Here is a 23,212-nt window from a genome sequence, read left to right as displayed (position 1 = left end):
CCAGGCCCAGCCAAGGCCAGGCTGTTTTGGAAAAATGCTGGGAGGTGGCAGAATGTGCGGTCTTCGAGTTCCCTCCGAACTGGCGCCCTGATCCCTGGACAAACAGCGGCGTGTTTGCCGTCCACAAGGGCCTTGTTCTCCGTCCAGGCCAGGAGATCCCGGGCAGCCAGCGTGTGGGAGGCGGGCAGGCGGCAGGCGGACGTCACGGCCCGCGGCCCAGGGGAGAGAGGCACGGGCAGGCCGGGTGATGACAGGCCTGCCACCCGCCCGCGGCCCTCCCACCCTGCGGCGGGCGGTCAGACCCAGGGCAGGCCGAGGACCCGCTTCCTTTCCCTCTGCTGCCACAGGGACATTCCACAGGAGGTGGAATTCACACTCTGAGGAACGACTGCCTTCTGCCGGCGCCCTCCCCGGGGGAAGGGGGAAGGGGGAAGCTCGGGGTTTCACGCCGCCCCGCACTGACCCTGGAGACCCTGTCTGAGGGGGCCCCTCCGAGTGGGCACAGGCGGGGTCAGGTGGTCTGCTTCTGGTGCAGGGACGCCCCTTCGGTTCTGTGAGGCCATGGGGAAGTCTCTGTCGTTCTGAGACTCTATCCTATGGAAAAAGGAGGGCTCTCCAGGCTGGTGTGGCTCAGTGGTTGAGCATTGACCTATGCACCAGGCGGTCATGGTTCAATTCCTGGTCAGGGCACATGCCCAGGTTGTGGGCTCGATCCCTGGGGGGGGAGGGGGAGGGGTCGTGCAGGAGGCAGCCAATCAATGATTCTCACTCATCATTGATGTTTCTATCTCTTTCTTCCTCTCTGAAATCAATAATAAAAATATATATTTTTAAGAGACAGTTTAAAAAATAATAATTGTAATAAAAGAAAACGAAGGACTCACCTTGCTCCGCTCTCCTCCCCCTGGGGAGGGCAGGCAGGGTGGGGGTAGTGTAGGTCTAGGATTCAGGGCCTGGCTGGGGAGGGGGGGGGGGGTAGGTGAGGCAGAAGGTGGCACAGGGCAGAGGATGGGGGCCGGGCCTGCTGAGTGCCCAGGCCTGATGGCAGTCTTCGGAATGTGCTGGTGTTTCTCTTTTGGGTAGCGAGGCTCTGCGACCAGGTGGAGGGAGGCCCTGCGACCGGGGCTGTGTCTGCGCCTGGGGCCTCTGAGCCGAGATTGGGTCTGACAGCCTGAACCGAAAAGACCTGTTGCAGCCCCAAGAAGGCCTTTCTCAGGCCAGCTCGGGGCCTTCCCTGAGCACAGCCTGCGGACGACACCGGGCGTGGCAGGGGCCGGACCAGCCTGGGCACTGTGAGGCCTGGCCCCCCTGCTGCCTGGTGCAGTTCTGGGGTCTCGGCTCTGCCTCCCGACCCGTGGCCCCTCGATCCCGGAAGCCGCCCTGGACGTCCCTTGTCTCGGGGCTGGCGGTCGTGCCCTGGGCTGGTCTCGCCTTCCTCCTCTATGACGGGTTGCTGAGCAGCCCTTCACAGTTGATAATCGGCAGAGAGCACTGTTTGTCACCGCATGGGCTTGGGGGCCGTCGCCGGTGCCCACTCCCCACCACACTGCCCTTTAGCGTGCCGTTCTCAGGCACCCGGTCCTGAAAGGTCCCAGCGTGAGGGGATCCGACCACCTGTTTAACCCCTTCCTCAAACGTATGTGACCTGGGGCCTATTTGCTCCAGGGAACAGCCTCTGAAACGTGCCTCGTGTGACACGAGGCTGGAGTCCAGGGACTGAATTCTGCTCAGCCCGCCATGTGGCTGTGGGCATCCCTCTACACACGGTGGACGCTGAGGGCAGGCCCTGAGCACGCTGGGTTGCCGTGTCCGGCATTGAGATGCCTGACCCCGGTGGTCATGGCCATACTTGGCGGGGGGCTGGATCCAGCTGCCTCCTCCCCCACCAGGCCTCCGGGGCCAGTGGTCGTCTAATTGCGTCTTCCCTGCCCCTGGGACCCTGCTTGTCGAAGGACCCTGCCTCGGACTGCTCTCCGCCTGCGCACAAGGAGTGGCAGGTGGGCTCACAGGGCAAATGCTTTCAGAAGAACCCGCTGCGGGCAGGTGGGATTGGGAGCTGCTGAAGGGAATGGGGGGGGGGGGGGTGTCCCTTTCAGTGAGGCCGAGAAGGCAGAGACCAGAGAGCCAAGCGAGGTGCGTCCCCACGGTTTATTACGGAAGCCTATAAAAGAGCCACATCGAGCACTTTCAAAATCACAAAATGCACCACATTCATTTTTTTTTAATATGCAACACGGAATATTATATACAGATGAAGCCCACGTGACAGCAAAAACACTCACACGGCCCCGGATTCATCTCCAAACAAAACACACAAGTGCTTTTTCAATATTAAAACAACTGTGATAAAAACATATTAATATTTTGAACCATGTTTACAATAGAGAAAAATTCATATTTTACTAAATAACAAATATTTAACAGCAAAAACTTTATACTAAATATCTATTTTGAATTATAACAAAAATAGTACTTATAATAGTTTATAAAGACAGACACAAAATTATAACATTTATGAAAAAAAAAAGTTTTGTGTATAAAATAATATCATAGCAATCTGGGCAGGGTCAGGATGGCGCCCAGAACACAACACCAGCGCCCAACATCGAAAGTGCTTCAATCTGCAAGCCCGGGGCAGGAGAAGGGTTGTGGGGTTTTGTCTCTTTAACGTCAAGTTACGATCGTTAGGAATGGTAAGTGAGAAAACGTCACCCATCTACGCTACGTCTAGAAAACCTACACACAGACACACGGACACCGATGGACGCACACAGGAGAGATGGATGGATGTCAACATGGGAACCCCTCGCTCAGCCGGTCAAGAGCTTTCTTCCTTCTCTGGTTACCTTTGAGACCCAGCAGGGCAAACGATCCTTCTTTCCTCCTCACAGGGACCCTCCTCAGCCTCCTCTCTGGCCCTCTCCAGCTGGTCACCCCACATGGAAGGTGCACTGAGGCCTTCCAGCGCCCTCCAGCCACCCACCCCGCCAGGGCCATGCCCATGCCCAGTGGACTCCCTGCCTGAAGCTGCACCCGTGCATCCCTAGCTATTTGATCGAGCACGACTGGGCCGGGGCAAGCTGGGTTGGCTTGAAGGGTTAACTTCCGGGCTTTTTGTGGACGGCCAATTCTGGTGAACCAGGCAGCTATCCTGCAAGTTCTGATGAGTCTTCACACATTTTTGCCTGCTTTTCAGAATGCAGAGAAATTGAGAGATTTGACTAAATTTTTTAAATGTCTATGTTTTGCCAATGATATCTGCTCCACGCTCTTTTTTAATAATGAAAAGGCAGAAACCAAATGAAGCAATTGAGGACAGGTGGTTCTGAGTGGGGTCCAGAGCGGAGTGCCATCTGTCCCCTCAGCACCATCAGAGGCGGCCACTGAGTGGTCACAGCGGTCGCCTCTTGGACAGGCAAACGCATCGATGCCCGGCACCTTCCTCTGTGTGCTGGCTTTCTTGTAAAGAGGATTCATCGCTTTTATAGCATCAGAAGCCAACTGAGAAACATAGATAGCAAAGAAAAATCCACAACCAGACAAGATCGCTGAAGACTCATCAAAGGCCCCAAACCAGCCCGGGGGGCGTCCCAAATTGCCGACTCCAAATGCTGGTGGCAGCAGCTACCCCTCTTCCTCCCAGTCATCCCCCGACTGGCCCATTTCCAAGCAAATCACTTCTGACAACTCGCACATGCTCTCCTCAGCTCTCCCTGCAGCCTCCCCGCAGCCCCTCAGGACCGCTGAGGAAGGGCTGCCTTCTAGCTCACCTCCCCTGGCCTTCGTCTCATCCCACACCCCTGAGCTGGGCTAAGCAGACAGTGGCAGAGAGGTGGGAAGGGACTTCAAGGACACCTTTCCAAGGCCGAAGGGTGAAGGTTAAGGAAGGGACAATGGAGCCCCTCGCTCCCTGTCAGAGAAAGAACCCGTATCCTTCCCCATACTCACCAGCCCAGGGGGGCACCCGGGGGGCCAGTGACTGTGTGGGAGATGGTGGCAGCCTCCAGGCCCCCATGCTGTGGACAGAGGTGGGGGTGGGGAGAAGCAGCGGGCCATTCCTCACCTTCAGCCGGGGGACAAAGGCAGAGGTGCTGGATTCACCCCAGAAGTGCAGTTGAGGTTGAGCCCACAGAAGGTCTGGAGCCTGGGGGAGCTTCTGAACCTCAGCCAGAGAGGCTGTCACTCGCAGAAGTCAGTCCCCGGGCAGCTGGGACGGAGGCTGGGGGTGGAGGAGGTGCAATTCCAGTCCCCAGTAACGCCAAGATTCGGTTAGATCAGTGAATAAATATGAGCCAAGGGCCTTGGGGGGCGGGGGGGGGGGGGCGGGTAACAGTGGAGCAGGATGGGCTCAAGGCCACCCAGCCGGGAAGTGGGGATGTCATTGCTGTGTGCATGCCCAGGGCCACCAGAGAGGATGCTGGGAGGACAGGGCCTGGAGCTCTTTGCCCCAACTTCAGAGGAAAGAAAAAAGTAGCAGCAATAGGTAATTTCAAATGTCCAAACTGGCAAAGGGGGGGACTCTAGGCGAAGACCAGGAGGGGCAGGTGCCTGATTCTGAAGAGAGGCAGGAGGGGGCGGGGTGCTGAAGAGCCCAACTCTTCCTCCTGTCCACCCCCCCATGTCGACCACATGACCTCAAACCAATAGGGTCCAAACGAAATGGGCAGGGAGGGATCCATTGGGAACATGACAAGCAAATGCTGCAGCGTGAGCTGACTGCCATTTAACACTGTAACGGGCATGCGGAGCCCCCGCCATGCCCTGCCCCAGGAGCTAAGCTGGTGGGAACTGGAGAGAGACTGGGAGAAGCAGGAGCCAAAGAGCTGGGCCCTTTGGGCTTTGGGTAGGGCTTGCCAGGGAGAGAAAACGGGAGGGCCAGGTATGGGGGCCGCTCCCCTCCCCCGGATTGCAGCCCCCTCCCACACACAGGTTTGTATTCTTCCATCGCCCCCCCACCCCAGGGCCTGGCCAGGCTGAGGCAGGGGTGTGGCCAGGCCCCGTTAGACCGTGGCACTTAGCATGGCCTCCGTCTCGGGCAGGATCTTGTTCTGGTTCGAGTCCAGGCCAAAGAACTTGACACTGAGGCCGTCCACGGGGTGCAGGACAGGGACCAGGGTGATGCGGGGGAAGGTCCGGGTGGCCAGCTCAAAGCGGCTGGTGCTGGCCAGCTCCACCGCCAGCACCTTCAGGAACAGCTTGGCCAGGTGCTTGCCCAGGCAGGTCCGGACTCCGCCGCCGAAGGGGAGGTAATGGAAGCGGCCGTCCTTGTCTTCGCTGCGAGCCTGGCCGAAGCGGTCGGGGTCAAATACGTTCACGTCTTTGAACACAGGCGCCGTGTCGTGAGTATCCCGGATGCTGTACATGACGCTCCATCCTTTGGGGATCTGGAAACCCTGGAGGCAAGATGGGGGAGGGGGTGGGGGTGAGGCCAGCGGAGATCCGAGAGGGCCCGGACTCCCTGCCTGCCAGCCCCTCCTCCAGATGTTTCCAGAGACACCCTACTGCGATCCCCTGGCCTGGCCAGCACCCTCAGCATGTGAGTTGTCTCTTATTTATAGAGTGTCTACATGCAACGTCATATATGACAGCCAGGCTGGCTTCGTCTGACCCAGCAATTGGGTCGAGGTCTCTCCCATCAGATGGAAAGCTCCTTGGAAACAAGGGGTGTCTCCCCATCAGACTGAGGTACCCCGAGGAGGGGAATCTGTTCTTTCCCATCAGCCCAAGGCGATGCTCCCACCGGCCCCCTGAGGCCCACCCCCAGGGGCCCAGGCTCACGTCGAGCTCGAAGGTCTGCAGCACGGTGCGGTAGCCGCCGGAAATGGGCGTGAAGAGGCGCATGACCTCCTTGATGACGCAGTCCAGGTAGTGCAGGCCGCTGAGCGTGTCCAGGCGCAGCGTGCCCTCGCAGGCGCAGCCGCCGCTGTGCAGGAGGCCGTGGGCCCGCAGCTCCTCCCGCAGCTTCTCGAGCACCGCCGGGTGCTTCAGCAGCTGCATGATGAGCGAAGTGCTGGCGCTGGCGGTGGTGGCGTAGGCCGCAAAGATCAGCTCCAGGGTCCCGTCCTGCCGCGCAGAGAGGAGAGGCACCGTGAGGGATCCGTTCAGCCAGGCAGACCCAGCCCGGAGAACCCCACTCTGCCAGGGTCCCCGGAGCCTCAGCGTCCTCTAGCTGGGTCCTGCCTGCTTCCTCCAAGCCTCATGTTGCTGGAGCTTTTGGGCCCCGATGGACACAGGTCAGGGGGTCCATGCCCTGATTCAGCAGGAGATACAGCTGCTACCGCCCAGGGCAGGGGCACTGGCCTGGCAGCCCCCGGGTGGGGCCCCTCTCACTCACTGCTGGATCCCGGGCCCTGAGCCAGCAGCCTGGTCCGTGCAGTGAGCTCACAGGAAAAAGAAAATTCCCAGGAGCCAGGCACTTGGCAGGTGAGTGAGGTGGGGGCTCAGGGTCAAAACCCCAACCTTCCCATCCCCAGCTCCTTCCACCACCCCCAGGAGGGCATCGGGGACCGGGAGGCAGTCTGAGGCCAGGCCCACGAGGACCTGGGAGGGCACAGCAGTGCGAAGGCTGAGGGGACTCCTCCAGGGCACCCTGGGGAGCAGGACCCCTGGGCCCTGGGAGCCCCGTGGAAAGGGCCCAGCCGGTGGCCTCATCCCAAGCCCTGCATTTTACACATGTGGATGCCAGGCCCGGAGAGGGCGTGAGGGGGCCTGGGCCCCTTGCTTGCCATGGCTCCACCTAGGAGTCCAAAACGTCTTGGGAAATGGGCGAGCTATTCGGCTTCTTCCTGGCTCACCAGGAGGAAAACAGGCTAGAAGAGGAGGACGCAAAGGCGGGGGGGGTGGGGGGGGGGTGGGAGTCTGCAGCAAGTCTCCACCGGCTCCGGGCAAGTGTGTGGGGGGCGGGGTCTACAGGAGGTGAACTAATGGGCCCCTTCTCAGGCGAACACCCCCTAAGAAAGGCGGGCAGGAAGCCCTTCTCGGAGCCCTCTGTGGACCATCTCTTGCCAGCAGCCCAAGTGGGCTTCATCAGTGCCAAGCAGGCTGGGAGGGCGTCAAAGGCCACCAACCAGAAAAGGCTGGTGGGATGGGAGGAGACACGAGTTAGTTCCAAATCTAAGGACTGGGCTGCCGGCAAGCAGGTGGCTTCCCCTTCTGGGTCCGAGTTTCCCTAGGTGACCTACCAGGGCTCTTGGGACCATTAAAATGCACTGAAATCTTAGAGACTCGGGGGAGGGGAGGAGGCGGGCAAGCACCACTGACACTGAGTCCCTGCGGAGGGCGCTAAGGACCAATTTCTCACATCTCTTTCCAATGGTGGCTAGGACTGGGCGGGACGGAGAGCCTGGGGCCCCGTGTCATGGGGACACTTCACCAGCAGGACTGGGTGCACAGCGGTTCACGGTTCGCGGTTCGAGGGCAGAGGAAAGGCAGCCCCGCCCATCGCAGACGCTCCCAGTCCTCCCACCAGACCCTGTGCAGGGCGGGCAGGGACGTGGTCTCCCTCCTGCTTTAGCGCCAGCCCAGTGCGGCGATGCCGCAGCAGCTGCTCAGAAACTGTCCCTGTGGAGGCCGAGGCGGCCGGCGCCATCCCCCCCCATGGGCACTGGTGCTGCCGCGGGGAGGCCCCCACCTTCAGCTCCTGCATGGTCATCTCCTTCCCGTGCTCCTTGCTGCTCTCGATGAGGATGTCCAACGCGTCCGAATAGTCCTTGCCCTGCGTGCACTGCAGCTTCTCCCGGATCGCCTTCTCAAGGCCCTTCTGTAGGGTCTGTCGTGCCTGAATGCCCTGGGCGGAGAAGGGGCCATCCTGTCACCCAAGGGGAAAGGCAGGGCCACCAAGGGCCTCCTCCAAGGCGGGGCGGGGCGGGGGGTTTCTATGAGAACGCCCCCTCTCCACAGAGACCACGGTGAAGGCTCCCCCCGCCCTCCCACTGGCAGCCCCTCCATCTGCGTGACTGGGTGCTCACCCGCCGGTAGCCACTGAAGGGCAAGTCGACAGGCAGGGAGAAGACGTTCTCCACAAACTGCTGGTAGACCTCAAAGAGGTGCCCGAGGTCCTCTTCGGGGATGCTGAAGCCCAGGAGGACGCGGATGGCCATGCGGAAGGTGAGCTTCTGGGCCTCCTGGTACACGTTGATGGCCTCGGGGTGGCTGCTCCAGGCGCGCAGCGTGTCCTGGATCACCAGCTGGATCTTGGGCAGGTAGCTCTCCAGAGCCTCGTGGCTGAAGATCTTGGAGAACACCTGGAGGGAGAGAGGTGGGCGGGCTCGCGGTCAGCTGGGCTCGGGCTGCCTTCGAGGCCCCCGGGGGCCTGGCTGGGGCACAGGTCCCCTGGCTGTGACTGGGGAAAACTCCAGGTCCTCACCCTGGCCACGCTCCACCTTCTGTCTCCTGGACCCAGTGCCCTCCCTGGCTCCCCTAGCCCAGCGGTCGGCAAACTCCTTAGTCCACAGAGCCAAGTAGCAACAGTACAACGATTAAAATTTCTTTTGAGAGCCAAATTTTTTAAACTTAAACTATATAGGTACGTACATTGTTAACTTAATTAGGGTACTCCGAAGGCTTAGGAAGAGCCACACTCAAGGAGCCAAAGAGCCGCATGTGGCTCGCGAGCCGCAGTTTGCTGACCACGGCCCTAGCCTGACGGGCCTGTGTCTTGATGGCGGGTGGCGGGGGCAGGACGGGATGAAAACATCATTCATCAGAATTTTTACTCGGAGACCTTCCACATCACTCCCAGGGTGACCTGCGCGCTCATCTTCTGTCTGGAGCTCAGAAAAGCTTGTGCTCCAAACAACGGCAAAGCCCTGGGGGCTGGGCAGCCCAACTGCCCACAGGCCTGTGGCTGAGGCGGCCGTCCCAGCCACGGAGGCAACACAGAGAGGTCTGGGCAGGGCTGGAGGGGAGGCACTGGCCCATTCCAGAATCCCCGGGCCACAGGGCAGACGTGCCCAGGCGTGGAACAAAGGTGAGCAGAATGGGCGAGGACGAGGTGGCTCTTCTGCTCCACTGACAGGAGAACAAGAGAGTCTGAGGCTAGACTGCAAGTAGGACTTCCTGAAGCCCAAATTTGCTCTCACTCCCTGGGAACCATGAACAAGGTGGAGATCCTAGAGCAGCGGTTCTCAACCTGTGGGTCGCGACCCCTTTGGGGGTCGAACGACCCTTTCACAGGGGTCGCCTAAGACCATCGGAAAACACATATATAATTACATATTGTTTTTGTGATTAATCACTACGCTTCAATTATGTTCAATTTGTAACAATGAAAATACATCCTGCATATCAGATATTTACATTACGATTCATAACAGTAGCAAAATTACAGTGATGAAGTAGCAACGAAAATAATTTTATGGTTGTGGGTTTTAAAGGGTCGCGGCATTAGGAAGGTTGAGAACCACTGTCCTAGAGGGCCTGTTAACAGCTGGGCCATCAAAAAGGTTTCAGTGTGACCAGGTTTGGAGGCAAGGGGGTGGGGGCTAGGCTTTCCACCCCAAAAGATCACAAAGGCTAACGGAAGCCCTTTCTCATTCCTGGCATCTTCCTGGTCCATGTTAAGTAGCCAATGAGACCCTGTTGCCACCCCCCCTGCCTTCAGTCGTCCTGATTCCTCAGCAACCCCTCCTGCCCCTCCTCACCCAGATGCCCCTGCTGCTGCCAAGGTGTATACGGGAGGGGAGAGAGGGGAGGATGTTAGTTTATTTACTGATGGCCTGTGGGTCTCACTTGTAACCGACACCCTCCACCCACCCCCCCACCCAGAGTCTGGAGCAGAAGGGGGGTGCCCTCCCGCCAGCACCAAGGGGAAGGTCATGGGGAAAGGAGGGGGAGGGGCAGCTCACGGGAAGGAGGCAAATATTCCTCCAGCCCCCCCCACCCTGCCCCATGCAAACCACACACACGCGCCCGCCCTCCCCTCCTGCCCCCCAAACACAACCACCGCACAAACTGTAAATGTGAGAATTTCCCCTGCAGTCAGCTCGAGGAGGAAAGGTAACATTTTCCTGGCCTGGGCCCTGCATGGCTAATGGGAGGGCTGGTTTGCAGAAATAACAGTGCTGGCCCTTCAGTGGCCCAGCCAGGCGTTCACAATAGCACTTTCATTCCGAAATTCCCGGTGGGCAGAGGGAGGGAGGGAAGGGGGGGAGGCCGCTGGTGAGGGGCAGAGAAGCCGCCCTGTTTGGGGCTGCTCCTGCTAGGAAGGGACAGCTGAAAGGTAGAAGGGCGATGGGAGGTGGGCAAGGGCAACCCAGGCCTGGACGGGTCACACACACCTTGTCGAGTGTGGGGTCCCAGGAATCCCCAGGGGGGACTTCGGCTGCCAGCGCCCTTCACAGGGTTATGGATGAAGGCAGTGTTCTCTGTCTCAGCCGTCCACCCTGGCCTCCTTAGGATTCTAGGTTCAGCTCTTGGTCAAAAATCTTATGGGCTGGGAGTGGGGGCCCTGTCCCCAGACCCCAACGCTGGCCAACTAAGGGGCCTTACAGAACAGCAAGGCGCCCACAGGGTGAGCAGAGAGTGGCACATGGGAGCTGAGCGGGCTCACTGGGAAGGTGGAAAGATAACTGTGGCCACCAGGCCTCGGGGGAGGAGCAGGGGGGAGGCCGGAGGTGGGGACAAGCAAGGACAAAGAAGCCACACCTGGCCCAGCGTCGGCCAGCCCGGGGCCGCCTGAGGGGTGCTGACATGGAAAGCATGGAGGCCGGGGATGGCCAGGCCCCCGAGTGAGGGAGACCTGGGCTCCAAGGTGGGCACGTAGAGGGGCAGTAGGGCAGAGACCACCAGAACCGGCAACGTCAATGCCAGCTGGGCCCTAAGGGGCAGTGGGTGGCGGGAAAAGGCAGGCTGGGTGCCCAGAGGCCTGATTTTAACCCCAGATCACCCGCCAACTTGCTGTGCGATCATGGCCAAGTCACTCCCCAGGCTCAGCGTCCTCATCTATAAAATGGCGAGGTTGAGCCTGGTGACCCCTTTTTTCCTTTCAATGTACACAGCACATAAACCCCAGTAGCCATATGTCCCTAAGCAGATGCTATCCCCTCCAAGAAGCCCAGAATCTGGCACTGCACGAGTCCCCTGGTGCCTGCCAGGCCCCCACGCACACACCCTACAAGGGCTACGGTGGCCCAGGAGGGGCCATCTCAGGGTTACCAAAAGGGGAGCTCTCCGGGCCCCCAGTGCAACCTCTGGAGTGACCAGGCTGGACCCACTGGCAAGCCCTGCCCTGCCCCAAAGGTTACATTCCCTGCGCCCTCTAGCGATGGCCGACTGAATAGCGCCTTCTGGAGCCTTGGGGAGGGCAGGGAGGACTCAGGGAGACCTGGGACTGAGCCCAGGGACTGCAAGGGCCCATGGTCCACACCTCAGGAAGCCCACAAACACCTTGAACTTGCATCCCCCACCCCCACCCCAGGCTGGGCTTCCAAAAGGAGAGCTGCAGCCAGGAGCAAGGCTCTTATCTTGACCTAACAAGAAATCTAACTTCTGGAGTCTTTTTTCACCTGGATGTGCCAGGACTCTCCTCAGAGCCCCCTGGGGTGGAGAAACTACCCAAATGAGAAGCCACGAAAAGGCAGCTTCCGGCACTCTGGGACCAAGGGGCTTTGCTTGCAAGTCCCCAAGGCCAGGCGCCTGCCTCTGGCCGGCTGTTCCATAGGCACTGGGCCTCCCAGGCCCCAGGAAAACTCCAGGGCCTCATCCCTGGGTCTGTGCCCAGGGTTAACAACGGGGCACTTCCCGCAGCAGGGGCAGCCCCCACCACACAGGCCAGGAGGAGGCGGAGGTGCTGGCCAGGGCAGAGGGAGGCTGCAGTGGGGCGGGCGGGGTCAGGACTGGGGCATGTGGGAAGGTGCCCAGTGGAGCCGCTCAGTGTGAAGAAAGGAAGGGCTCCCGGCCCCCAGAGCCGCCTTCCCTGACCACAACAGTAACAGCAGCCAGGGCGGCTTTGTCCCCCTCTGGGCTTCCCTTGGAATTCCCAACAGTGAGCCAAGAACGCTGGACAAAGGTCATCGGGAACCAGGCCTGGCCCCGGCAAGGCCCCGCAGAGGGAGCAGCAGGTATGGACTCTCTACCAGGGTTAAAGCCAGGGAGGGCCAGGGCAGAGGGTGGGGGAGACCCGGGAACTCTCAGCCACGGGCTGGGCAGGCTGGGCTCCTGCCTTTAGGATGTGCTTGGAAACCTGCCCCTGCCCCTGCCCCTGCCCCTGTTGGTTTCCCAACAACACCGCGGCTCAGGAGTCCACATCCCTGGCTCTCCTTCTCCCCTGGATGAGAGATGATGCCACAATGAGGTGGGGAGGGGAGGGAGGGGGGACCACCAAGGGGCTTGTCAAAGCTCAAATTCCCTATAATTGATTTTACAAATCCTTCCTCCTCCCCCCTCCCGCCTCTCACCCGGTGTCCCTGGGCGGGGAGTCACAGTGAACCCCCGGGGCCCTGCATACGGCTATGCCCAGCCAGATAACCTCCCCCTTCTCTGCTGGCCGCTACGATGGACAGACTGAGATGGATGGGCAGCCTCCAGAGCTGGAAGAGCCAGAGAGGGAACCCACTCCCTGGGCCGGTGATTCAGACTGGGAGGAATGGAGGCGGCTGCCGGGAGGGTGGGGGCCGAGGCAGGCCACCCTGCCAAGCCACCGGGCCGCTGTCCGCACAGCACAGGGGTGACGCCAAGGTGTGTGCTTTATACTCGAGCAAGAGGGAGGACAAGAGAGGACGTCATCTTCCCAGCCGCCTGGCATTTCCACTGGGCCTGGACTGCACCCTGGCTGCCTCCTGCACCAGCCCCTACGCAGCCCCTCTGGTTGGGAGGGGCTGGCCCAGGCCTCCTAGCCTGTGCGTGTCCCTCTGGGCTCCCAGCATCTGTAGAAACAGTGTACCTGCCCCCCATTTGCCTCCAGCTCTGATCACCGCCCCTCACGCTTCCACTCACCACAAGAGCACCCAGGGCGGGAGAGGGGGGCAGCACTTGGCAGAGCCACAGACACTGACAAGGTTTGCCCACCCACTCCTCTTCCAGCCACAGTGAAACCCCCCGGAAGGCTGAGGCCCAAAGGGGAAGGGCCTCCCAAGGTCACGTCCAGGGCATGATTGGCCACACCCACCAGGGTCCCTGAACCCCCTGCCTGGCACCATTCCTAGCCCCATCAGCCCTCTACTCAACCCCAAGGCTCTGACAGAGCCCTAAGGGGGACCCCTCTCTCTGGCCCAAGTTTATTCTAAGGGCAAGGCCAGCTGTCCGGGCTACTCTGTTTTGCCCTCAGTATTTCTCAGCCCTGGAGACACAGTCCCAATCCCTGCCCTTCTGCCTGGGAACCTGGAATGGATACATCAGTGGCATAAGGGGCTCAGGGCTAAGCACCCACCCCCTCCCCACCAAGGCCACACTTGTCTCCCAAGGCTGAAGAGTGAACAAGCACATCAGCATCACAAGCACAGACCCCTCCCCATCCTGGGAGGAGGACACAGAACAGAGGGGAAAAGGGAGGGGGTGGCCCCCAGCTCCAGCCAACCCACCCTCCCACTGTTTGGCACAAGGGCATGGAGAGGGAGGCACCGCTCTCAGGCGCCCTGGAGGCTGGCTGTGGGCTCCTCCCCCACTGACCTTCAGAGACATCCGTTCCTGCCACCTGCCCCCTCCATGGCCCCTGTGCCCACCAGCTGGTGCTACAGTGACTTTTGGGTGAAGGACTTCAGCTGGTGGGACAAAGGTCTATGCCAGGAGGCCCTCCCAATAATAGAGGTGCCTGCCTCCCTCCTTCCCGTTCAAAGCAGGTGGGAACTTCTGCTCTGAGCTGAGCCTCATGGAAATGACTTCGAAGTCATTGGTCCAAGGCCACCAAGAGATAGGCCTGGTTGGCCTCCCCCCAGGACCCTGCAACCACGGCCCTCCTGGCTCTGCCTGCCTGCGGAAGCACCTCCTGGCTGCTCCATCCCCACATAAATGCACAGGGTTTCTGAGAGGAGTACAGTGACCCTGAGTCTAAGCTCCACTCCCGCCCAGGATGGGGCCTAAAGGGTTAGTGAGAGTCCCTCCCTCCAAAGCCTGGGGAGCCCTTGCCCCACCTCAGCCTCTGCCACAGAAGTCCTTGTAGCCAGGGATCTGGGAAGGAGAAGCAAGAAGACTACTCCTGGGCCTCCCCAGTCCAGGGGTCCCAGGCCAAGTGCATCTCTAAGTTCTGGGAAGACCACTGTCTGAGGTGCCCGGAAGCTTCTAGCCCCTTGGTGCAGAGACCCAGCCCTATCTCTGGAAGAGGAAATGTCTGACCATTCCACCCCCCGCCCCCAATCATTCCTACCAGACTCGACCCACCCTTCCGGGACAAACCCCAGCCTCTCTGCACACAAAAGAAGGGGGGGGGGGGCACCTGCCTCCTCTGTCAATCAGGGGCACTCCAGGTGGGGGAAGTGTAGCAGAGGAGGAGGGACAGAGTTTGGTGGTGGCTGTAGGGACACAGGCCTGGCTTTCAGAGAGGACTATTTTAGACTGGGAAAGACTTTTTGAACTTTCTCCCTGGCAACCCCTCCCTTCTTGGCCCTAGACAACCAGGGCAGCCGGGGCTAACACCTGGACTCGGTGATGGCCGTGAGGAGTCCCTTCCCAGAACATCTGGTCAGGCCTCCCAGAGGAGGAGTGGGTCACCGGCCCCAGTGGAAACAGTGACGCTCCTACTTACCCTGCCAGCTGGGCCCCAGCACACCTGGGCCTCACTTCCTGCGAATGCATCCTAACCAGGCCTGGGCCCGGCCCAGCAGCCCCCTCTCCAGGCACGTACCCGACTGCAGCGTGAGCTGGAGAAGGCAGTGGGTGGCACCCCACCCCGCAGCCCCGCGCTGACTGCACTGGGTCCACTGGGTGTTGAGTCCAGCAGATTGGCCATTCTCTCCAGGACCAACATGTGCCCCTGAGCATCCCCCTCTCATCCCTCCGGCTACACTCCGCTCTTTGCGGGCAAGGACCAGGTTTCCTGCTTTATGTCTGTATCTAACCCAAGTCTTCTATTTAGTTCAGGAACACCAACGCACTTACTGTAGACCATGTGTACACATGTCACACAGCAAGAACACAATTAGTACACACAAAGGGGGGGCCCTGCATTGGTTCCCAAGCCTGTGTCAGGATGAACCTCATTATGGCTGCTCCCCATGCCCAGGGAGCTAGAGGGCAAGGCAAGCGTATGCCCCGTGTAGGCCCCATAGGGGTCCTCAGTTTTTGCTCCCAGCTCTGTCCCACCACAGCCCTCTCTCCCCCTTCCCTGTGTATCCCTCTGACATTGGTCATCTACACCATCTCGCTCCTCCTCCACTCCTCCCAAATCAACAACAGGAGCCCAAAACCTTGGGGCTTTCCAGGCAGGCCCTCCCCACCTGGAGGCCCGAGGCCAAGTCAGGCAGAGGGTGGCTGGTTCCACAAGGCAACAGCCTCACCCGGAAGCTCTCTGAATGCCCAGGGGCTCACACTCAGGTCTTGACCAAGCCTTCTTCTTCCCAGGATCCCTCCCCATCCCCACCCTCCAGCGTCTGCCAGCCCCAGGTGGGCAGGGCTGAGTAGGGCTCTGCCTGGTAGCCCGGGAGGAAACACCTCTTCCCATGGAGGAATGTTCAGGACTCCACCTGCTTCGCTATGTCTCCTGGACTGAAGCCTCTCAAACTCTCTGAGTCTCAATGTTCCCCCCTGCGAAGGGGAAAATAATTACTTTCTTGTCAAAGACTCTATAAAGATAAAAGGAGAAGCAATCGAGCTCTTTGGAGCTGGGTTTCTGAGCCTCAGCTTCCCTCCACATTCTTCGAGATGAGCTTTTGGTGAAGCCACAAACACTAAGGGAAAAAAAGTGCCCAAGATATTGGAAAAGCCCCCATTCCTGAGCCTCCAGCCCCCTCCCTGCCACTCCCCAGAACACCTTCCCTCCAATGTGACCAGGGCCCTGTTAGCGGCTTCCTGCTCTAGGGAGGCCATAGGAGAGAAGACTTCGGGAGTCCCTTTCCTGTCCTGAAATACATGTTTTATGGGAGGAGAGGCGCTGGCGGTGAGCGCAGACCAGCCCACTCCACGCGGGTTTTCCTCCTTTGGTCTGCTACGGAGAACTACTCTTCACAGGCCTTTCCGAAGACATCAAATACTGTAAGACGAATTCCTACGTTCCCTGAGACCACTCACACGCAGACTTCCGGCCGAGGGGGGCTGCCCACAGTCGCCCCCTCCCCTCTCCTGGGCTCTGCCACTCTATCCAGAGATCAGAGGCTGCCAGTCGGTTTCCTTCAGGTTTCAAACCTGAGTACTCTGACCCAATGGGGGGTGGGGGGGAGGAAGGAGGAGAGGTCGTGCAGTCTCCCCCACCCGCTTCTGGACGCCCTAAGCCCGCAAGCCCGCTCCCGCCCCCGGCGGCTCAGCTCTCGGGTTACTGCAGTTCAAACAGCACGTGCCGCCCGCGCTCCGAGCCCCGGCGGCTGCAGCGGCGGCGGTTCCGCCCCGGGAGGGGGCGGGGAGGCTCGCTCGCGGCGCGCTGGCTCTCCTCCTTCGCGCCTCTTGCAGGCGCTCGGGAAATCCACAGGATAAACACCCACTTTCTCTTCCCCTTTATGGGAGGGGGTCGGTGCGCTCTGATCCCCCGCCGCGCCTCCGCTGCTCTCCCATCCGCCTCGTCCCGCCCCCCCTGTCCAGGCCCGCGCGCGTCGTGGCCCCAATTTCACCTCGCCGCTCCCAGACAGAGCCCTGGAACCGCTGCGCCCAAGGTGCCCCCAGCCCCCGCGCCTGCTGGCGTCGCTATGAAAGCAACCTGTGGCAGGCAGGCTAGGTTTGATTTTAGAATGACCCGTCGGAATTCACGGGGGAACCATGGCAAGAAGGGGAAACCCAGCCATCGTCTACCCCTTTCTTCTTCCAGTTTTGGGGAGCACCGTGAGGATTGGCGTTAGAGGCCTCAATCCCCTCACGTCCAAGCTCTGTCCAAACCACCCCTCAAAAAGCCACCCGCTGGACCAACAGCGGGCCAGCAAGAGGGCCGACCCGGCGGAGGCCTGTGCAGGCCCTCGCTCCGCAGCGCAGCAGAGAACCCCAGGAGGGCGTGCCAGCCGGGCACAGGCGGGGTGGAGACGTCCCCAGGGCTCCGGGCACGCCTCACCCCAGGAGGGGTGCGCGGGAGAAGAGGGTCGGCAGGGCCGCGGGGCTCTTACCTTGCGCTTGTTGCGGTGGATGTCGCCAATGGAGTTGGCCACCGTGTTCGGGCCCAGAAGCATGCGCGTGCTGCGCGGCCACTCGGTGCTCACCAGGTGGTGCTCCCCCATGAGGATCTTGCGCACGTTCTCCGCGCCCGTCACGCGGATCAGCGGCCGCCCCAGCAAGTGCGTCTTGAACACGTTGCCGTACTTCTCCCTCCGCGAGGACTGGAAGCCGGAACCCTGCGGGAGCCACCATGGAGACCTCTCTGAGGGCGCGCTTCTCCGGAGGAGGCGCACCAGCGGCCCAGCTTCCAGGGCCCGCGGGGTGGGAGTGGGGATGGGGGTGGGGGGGCCACCATTCAAGGCACCAGTACCCTGACCCGCCCCCCCCCCCCCCGCAATACACAGCACGCGCGTCGGTTTTATTTTTCATAGCAAGCACAGGAACTGGGAAGTAGGGCCCAGAGGATAATAAATAATGCGAGGAGGCGGGAGGCCCAGGGGCACCCCGCGAAAGCTGTTTTTCACTAACGACTGTCGGGAGGGAAAAGGCATCCCGGACGGCAGCACCCGAAGCTCGAGCCGCCGTCACCCTTCCTACCACCCCCAACTCCTCCGCCTCCTCGTGGAATAAATATTTCCAGGCGCCCGGCCACGGGCTGGCGAGACCCCGCGGAGTGGCCGCAGGCCAAGGATTATTTATAGCGGCGAGCGGTCCGTGCCCCGAGGCCGTCTCCGCCGCGGGGGGCGGGATTTCCGCGGCTCTCGGGTGTGGACCGCGAGGGGGCCCGGTGGCCCTTTGCGGGCCCTGCGGGGTCCGTGCGCGATCCGAGAGCGAGATGTCCCTGGTGCCATGTGCCCTGGAAACAACTGCAAAGGGCTTTCGTCGCCGCCCTGGAGTTGGGAACAGGAGCGGGAGGAAGGCGCGTCCCGCGGGGCGGGGCGGGGCGGGGCGGGGCGGGGCGGGGCGGGCGGCCCGCGCAGGTAATTGGATCCCCCGCAGCGGCCGCCGCGGCGCAGGCGGAAGAGAGCCAGGCCCGAGCCCGGCCGCACTCGGAGGAGCCGGTGGGGCCGGCCCCCGGAGGGTACCGGAAACCAAGGGGACCTCCGAGAGGCGGGGGCGGGGGCGTCCCGCTCACCTTTGACGTAGGCACTTGCTACCCCACCCCACGTTAACCCCTCTCCTGCCCAGGCCGCGCTGGGCGACCAGGGGAGGGGCGTCACCTGTCCCGCCGCCCGGCCTTCCAGCCCACAACAGCCAGATGCGGGCTGCAGGCTCCCGGGGCAGGCACGCCCGAAGGGACCACTTGGCTCCCCCTGTTCCCGGGTGGGTCCCCCCTGCTCCCTTTCCTCTCTTCCACGGAAAAGTGCTCTCCAGCTAGAGGTGTACACACCCCAGCACCGCCGAAAAGTGACTCTGCAGAACCCGGAGCCCTAATCACTTTTCCACATGCGCCTCCGGCCCGGCGCGCGACAGGGAGCGAGTCTGCAGCTCCCGCGCCTCCGGCAGGGGGGCTGGGCCGCGGGGACGCCGCCCCACTCCCGGTCGGCGGGTCGGGGAGAACAGCCCCCACCCGGCCGCCGACCTAGACGGCGCCTACGCCTTTAAGAGAAATCTAGGCGAGGGTGGAGGTGCGACCAAGCGGGGGTGAAGAGCGGGGTTCCCTCCCTCCGTCTGCTGTACCGTCTCGCTCACTCCGTCTGACTCTCCGTCTCTCCTCTCCTTCTTTTCCTCTGTTTTTCTTTTCTTTCGACACAAAAGTCGGGCTGTGAATTTTCCAAGGTCGCCGCCGCCTCTCTCCCGCCACCCCCCCTCCCCGCCCCCCAGCCTCTGATCTGCCTAACTATAATTAAAGTGCGTTTTTTGTGGCATTAATAAAGAGTTATTTGTCCGCCGTTTCCACGGTCTTCACAAAGAGGACTTTCATAGGGGCGGCCGCTCGGGCCGCGAGTCCAATTTATACAAAAATGTTGTATTTTTAGCCCTGGGCTCTGTTTAGATGGCGCACGGTGGAAACGGAGAGCCCTTGGAGGTCCCCCCGTAAAATCTGATAAATGACTCCGAAAAAATAAAGCTGGGATTCAGAAGGCTCCCGTTAACCCCTTCAGCACCCCTCTGCGCGCACCCTCCCCCCCATCCCCTTCCCACCGCGGAGTCTAGGACCCCAAGGGCAACTGGATGGGGAGGCGCAGGCCTGCGTCCTCCTCCCCATCTTCTGCGCTTGGTTGGACGCTGAGCCCCTAGGGCCCTTGTGGGATTCTGAGAAAAGGTCAGGGGGACATGGGGGGGGGCAGGGAAAGGTCAGGAAACGGGGGTGGGGGTGGTGACAGACCGCGGATTCCGCAGATTGGCTCTAACGAGGCCGGAGCTTATGCCCAAGTGAGTTATTTTATTTCCTAAATTCTCGGCCAAAAGCCTAGACCACCGCTGCAGTTAACCCTTTAAAAAGTGTGGTGGCTCGGGATATGCTCTGGGGATTTCTTTATGGGAGGGGAGGAGGTAGTCTCGTTGGTTAAAGTGAACCCCACCAGTTGCACGAACAACCCCCCAAAGAAAAGGTTAGATTCTGGAACTTGGGGAAGACCACAGCATCCCTCTCCCCGCGCCAGGTCCGCTGACACTTGGCGCCCAGCGGGATGTGTGTGCGAGCGAATTGCACGCGTCTGTTACTTTCAAGCCAAGCTTTCTCACTTCTGACTCCACAGGTCCCTGCGTCCACCTCCCACCTCACCTCTCCCGGCCGTGGTTGTCCGTTTCAGGACGTTCATCCTTCTCCTCCCCTCATCAGCATCAGCCTGACAAGCACTCGTGCGTGAGCGCACGCCACACACCTCCTGCGGTAAACCTGGAGACGTCGTGCCCACCCCCGCCCCCAAGAAAAAGACCTGGTGTGTATCAAATTGCAAAAGCGATTGTCTAGCACTTGACGGGTTTAACTCCAGGTGAATCTCCCCATTACCTACCTGGCTCGGGTTCCCGACGCGCACCCCATTATCACCAGCAGTGCTGGGTTGTGCGGCATCCGACAGCAAGCACACATGCACTCCAGGGATCGCTCACACACCTCTCCCCAGGCTCACTCCCCCGCCGCACCGTCCTCACCCCATAAGTAAACAGACCCTTTTCCCCGAAAGCAGAGAAACCTCGGGTCTCAGGCTTCTCATTTTCCTTGGGTTACTTCCTTCCTCTCCCACCACAAAACACACATTTTCTCGGACCGTGACCCAGCGGAGTTGTACCTGGAGCAGCCAACGAGGGGGCAGGAGCAAGTCCGGGTCTTTAATAGGCAGTTCTGACTGCCTCTGCTCCCCTCCCTCTCCTCCCCGACTCAATTTTCGGGTTCCAACGGCACCGCCAAAGCCCAGGAAGCTTACGGTGACTGGGGCCTCGAGGGCCAAGGGGAGGCGAAAGCGGACGCCCGGTGCACCTCTGCCGCATAGCCTGCCACTGCGAAGAGTCTGTCTGGGGATCCTTCTCGGGCCCCGGGACCTCTCGGATCAGCTCCCTGAACCTGCGCGCCCTGCGCCAGGGGGCTCCGAACCACGCCGCGGGGAGATCGGAGGGAAGGGGCGTGGCGGGACCAGCGCCTCCGGGCTCCCGGCGCCCCCTGGCCGGCCCGCGGCACCAGCGGCCCCGCGCTCGCCGCTAGCGGACCCCGGAGAGCCACGGAGCGAGCGCGCCCTTACCTGTAGCAGCCAGTGGCCGGTCTCTCCGATGAGCGGGAAGCCCATGGAGCCCTTGGGGATGGGCAGCTTGCAGCTCTTGTCGCGGGTGGCCGCCCAGCGCAGCTGCCACAGCTGCTGCGACACGGCCAGCAGCAGCGTCACCGACACCAAGCACGCGGCGAGGGTGGCCAGCGCGGACACCAGCTCCAAGCCCTCAAAGAGCATGTTGGCGGCCGCTCGGGGGATTGGCTGTGCCGGCCGCGGCGGGGGAGGGGAGGGCCGGACGACGAGGGACTGGAGCGGCGGGGGAGGGGGGACTGCGGCCGAGGGTCCTGGCACCTCCAGCCGAAACAGAGAAGGAGGAAGGGGCCGAGGGAAGGGGAGAGGGGAGTGGAAGCTTCGAGGGGAGAGCGGGAGGGGGAAAAAAAATGCCTGGAAGAGAGAGAGAGGAGACACGAGGCGACTCGGAGTGTAACTTTGTTTGTTTGTTTGTTTGTTTGTTCCCTTATAGCGGACTTAGGGGCAGCTCGAGGGGTGGTGAGATGAAGCCGTGAATCAAGCTGGTGGGTTAGCTCTCCCCGCAACCATCACACTCGGAAAACTTTGAAAAACTTTGTCCAGCGGGAACCTCTCTTGAAACCCCTTCCCCTGCTCAGAAAAAAAAAGAGGGGGAGGGGGAGAGAGAGAGAAAATGCGATCGATTGGTCAAAAGTTTCCCCCTCAAATTCCTAGGTGGAAAAAAAAAAGGGAAAAAATCCTGAATCCAAAAATTCCAACGAACCCAGAAATTTTGGGGGCAAGGGGAGAGGCTCCCCAGCGGAGGCGAGTGGAGAGGCCGGAGCCCAGCGTCCCTGGGCTGCCCCAGGCGGCGCGCCTTGGCTGCACCCCCGAAGCGGGCGCGGCGGGCGAGGCGGCGCGGCGGCCGGAGCGCGGGTGCGGAGCCGGCGGACCTCGGCCGGGATGGGACGCAGCCGGCGACAGAGCCCGGGGCGAGCGCTGGGGCGGCGGCAGCGGCGGCGGTGGCGGGCGGGAGGGGTGAGGCGGGGTGGAGTTGGGGGAGGAGGTGAAAACCCGAGCTGGGCTATTGTATCAATTAAGAAAAGGCAGTCCGTCCCGGGACGCAGGCTCTCGGCTCTGGAGTTGCTGCTGGGGAAAGAAAGAGGGGGGGAAAAGAAAAGGAAGGCAAAAAAAGAATGAAAGAGGGGGAAAGCAGGAGGCAGGATTTCAGGGCTGGTGGTTTTAAAAGCTTCTCTCAATGTGAATTTGAGTCCAAAGCCAGGCGATGCGTGTGTTTATATAGAGGCGGGAGGCTGCGCCGTGGGCGCTCCGCCAGCCCCCCCCCCTCCCCGGCGCGCTCACAAAGCCGGAGGCGTGGTGAGAGGCCGGCGGCCCGAGCGTGTGAGCGCCCGCCGCCGCCCGCCCCGCCCCGGCCGCCCGCCGCCCGCGCCCGCCGCCCGCCCGGGACCCACTTGTAGCCGCCGCAGGATCAAACTCAGTTCACCTCTCGCCTCCTCTTCCTTCTCTCTGGCGTCTCGCTGATCCCAGCACCTACAGACGGACGAGATGAGACACACACACACACACACACACACACACACACACACACACACGGTGCGCACTCGCACGGTGCCTGCTTGGCTGCTAGGCTACTTCCCTCCCTCTTTCCCTCCCTCCGGTGTCCCTGGCCCCCTCCTCCCTCCCTGGGCAGTCCCGCATGGCCCGTCGTCCCAGCAGCTGAGGGCTCGGCCGGACCACCCCTCGACTGAGGGGCCCCAGAAAACCCTGAACCTGTGCGCAGGGTCCCGAGCTGCTATCCCGCGGAACCCCGCCGGCTATATCCCTAGTCCGTACACCCCCAACCCTCCGATGGCCAGGTCTCCCCCCCACCCCATACGTCTCTTACCCTACGAGACCCCGACGTTCCCCTTTCCCCATCCGCGTCCCGGGCCGCCGACACTGCAGCCCCTCCGCCGGGACACTCCGACACCCTCTAACTTTGAAGTCCCCTCCGCCCCCCGCAGCGTCGGAGGAGCCCGGTTGCTGGTCCCGGTGAGTGTCCCACGCCGGGACAAATGCGGTGGCCCCGGCCTCTGGAGGCGGGAGGAGTCGGATACAGACGTTCATTGATACAAATGGGTAAATAAACACGCCAGGGGAACGCGGCACCTTCTCCTCGCCGGCCTCAGAGGGCCCGGCGCGCCTGCCTGCGCGAGGTGTGCGTGTGGCCCCGGGACGCACGTGTGTGTGTGTGTGTGTGTGTGTGTGTGTACAGGCGCGTGCGCGCGCGCGCGTGTGCCCCCGAGTCGGGGAGCTGTGGTGTGCCTCAGGGTCTGCGTGCTCTCTGCGGTATGTGTGTCTGTGCATCCTTGCATCCGTCTGTCATCTGG

General features: G+C 61.4%; 1 protein-coding gene across 2 annotated transcripts; it reads right to left on the bottom strand.

Moving 5' to 3' along the window:
* Window positions 1–5,000: 5,000 nt before the first annotated feature.
* On the bottom strand, window positions 5,001–21,050 carry CYP26B1 (cytochrome P450 family 26 subfamily B member 1; the record flags this gene model as incomplete). 2 transcript variants are annotated; one of them, XM_081101321.1, is made up of 6 exons in its annotated part: window positions 5,001–5,393; window positions 5,779–6,063; window positions 7,631–7,786; window positions 7,968–8,243; window positions 17,175–17,399; window positions 20,847–21,050. In XM_081101321.1, 6 exons carry the CDS (start codon window positions 21,048–21,050, stop codon window positions 5,001–5,003), a joined length of 1,539 nt encoding a protein of 512 aa, XP_080957447.1. The 2 variants fall into 2 exon arrangements, with proteins under 2 accessions (XP_080957447.1, XP_080957448.1); XM_081101322.1 differs by lacking the exon at window positions 17,175–17,399.
* Between the last annotated feature and the right edge of the window lie 2,162 nt (window positions 21,051–23,212).

This window comes from Myotis nattereri (assembly GCF_964212035.1).
Source record: "Myotis nattereri genome assembly, chromosome: 10".
Classification (NCBI taxonomy): domain Eukaryota; kingdom Metazoa; phylum Chordata; class Mammalia; order Chiroptera; family Vespertilionidae; genus Myotis; species Myotis nattereri.
This window is presented reverse-complemented; position numbering and strand designations above follow the sequence as displayed.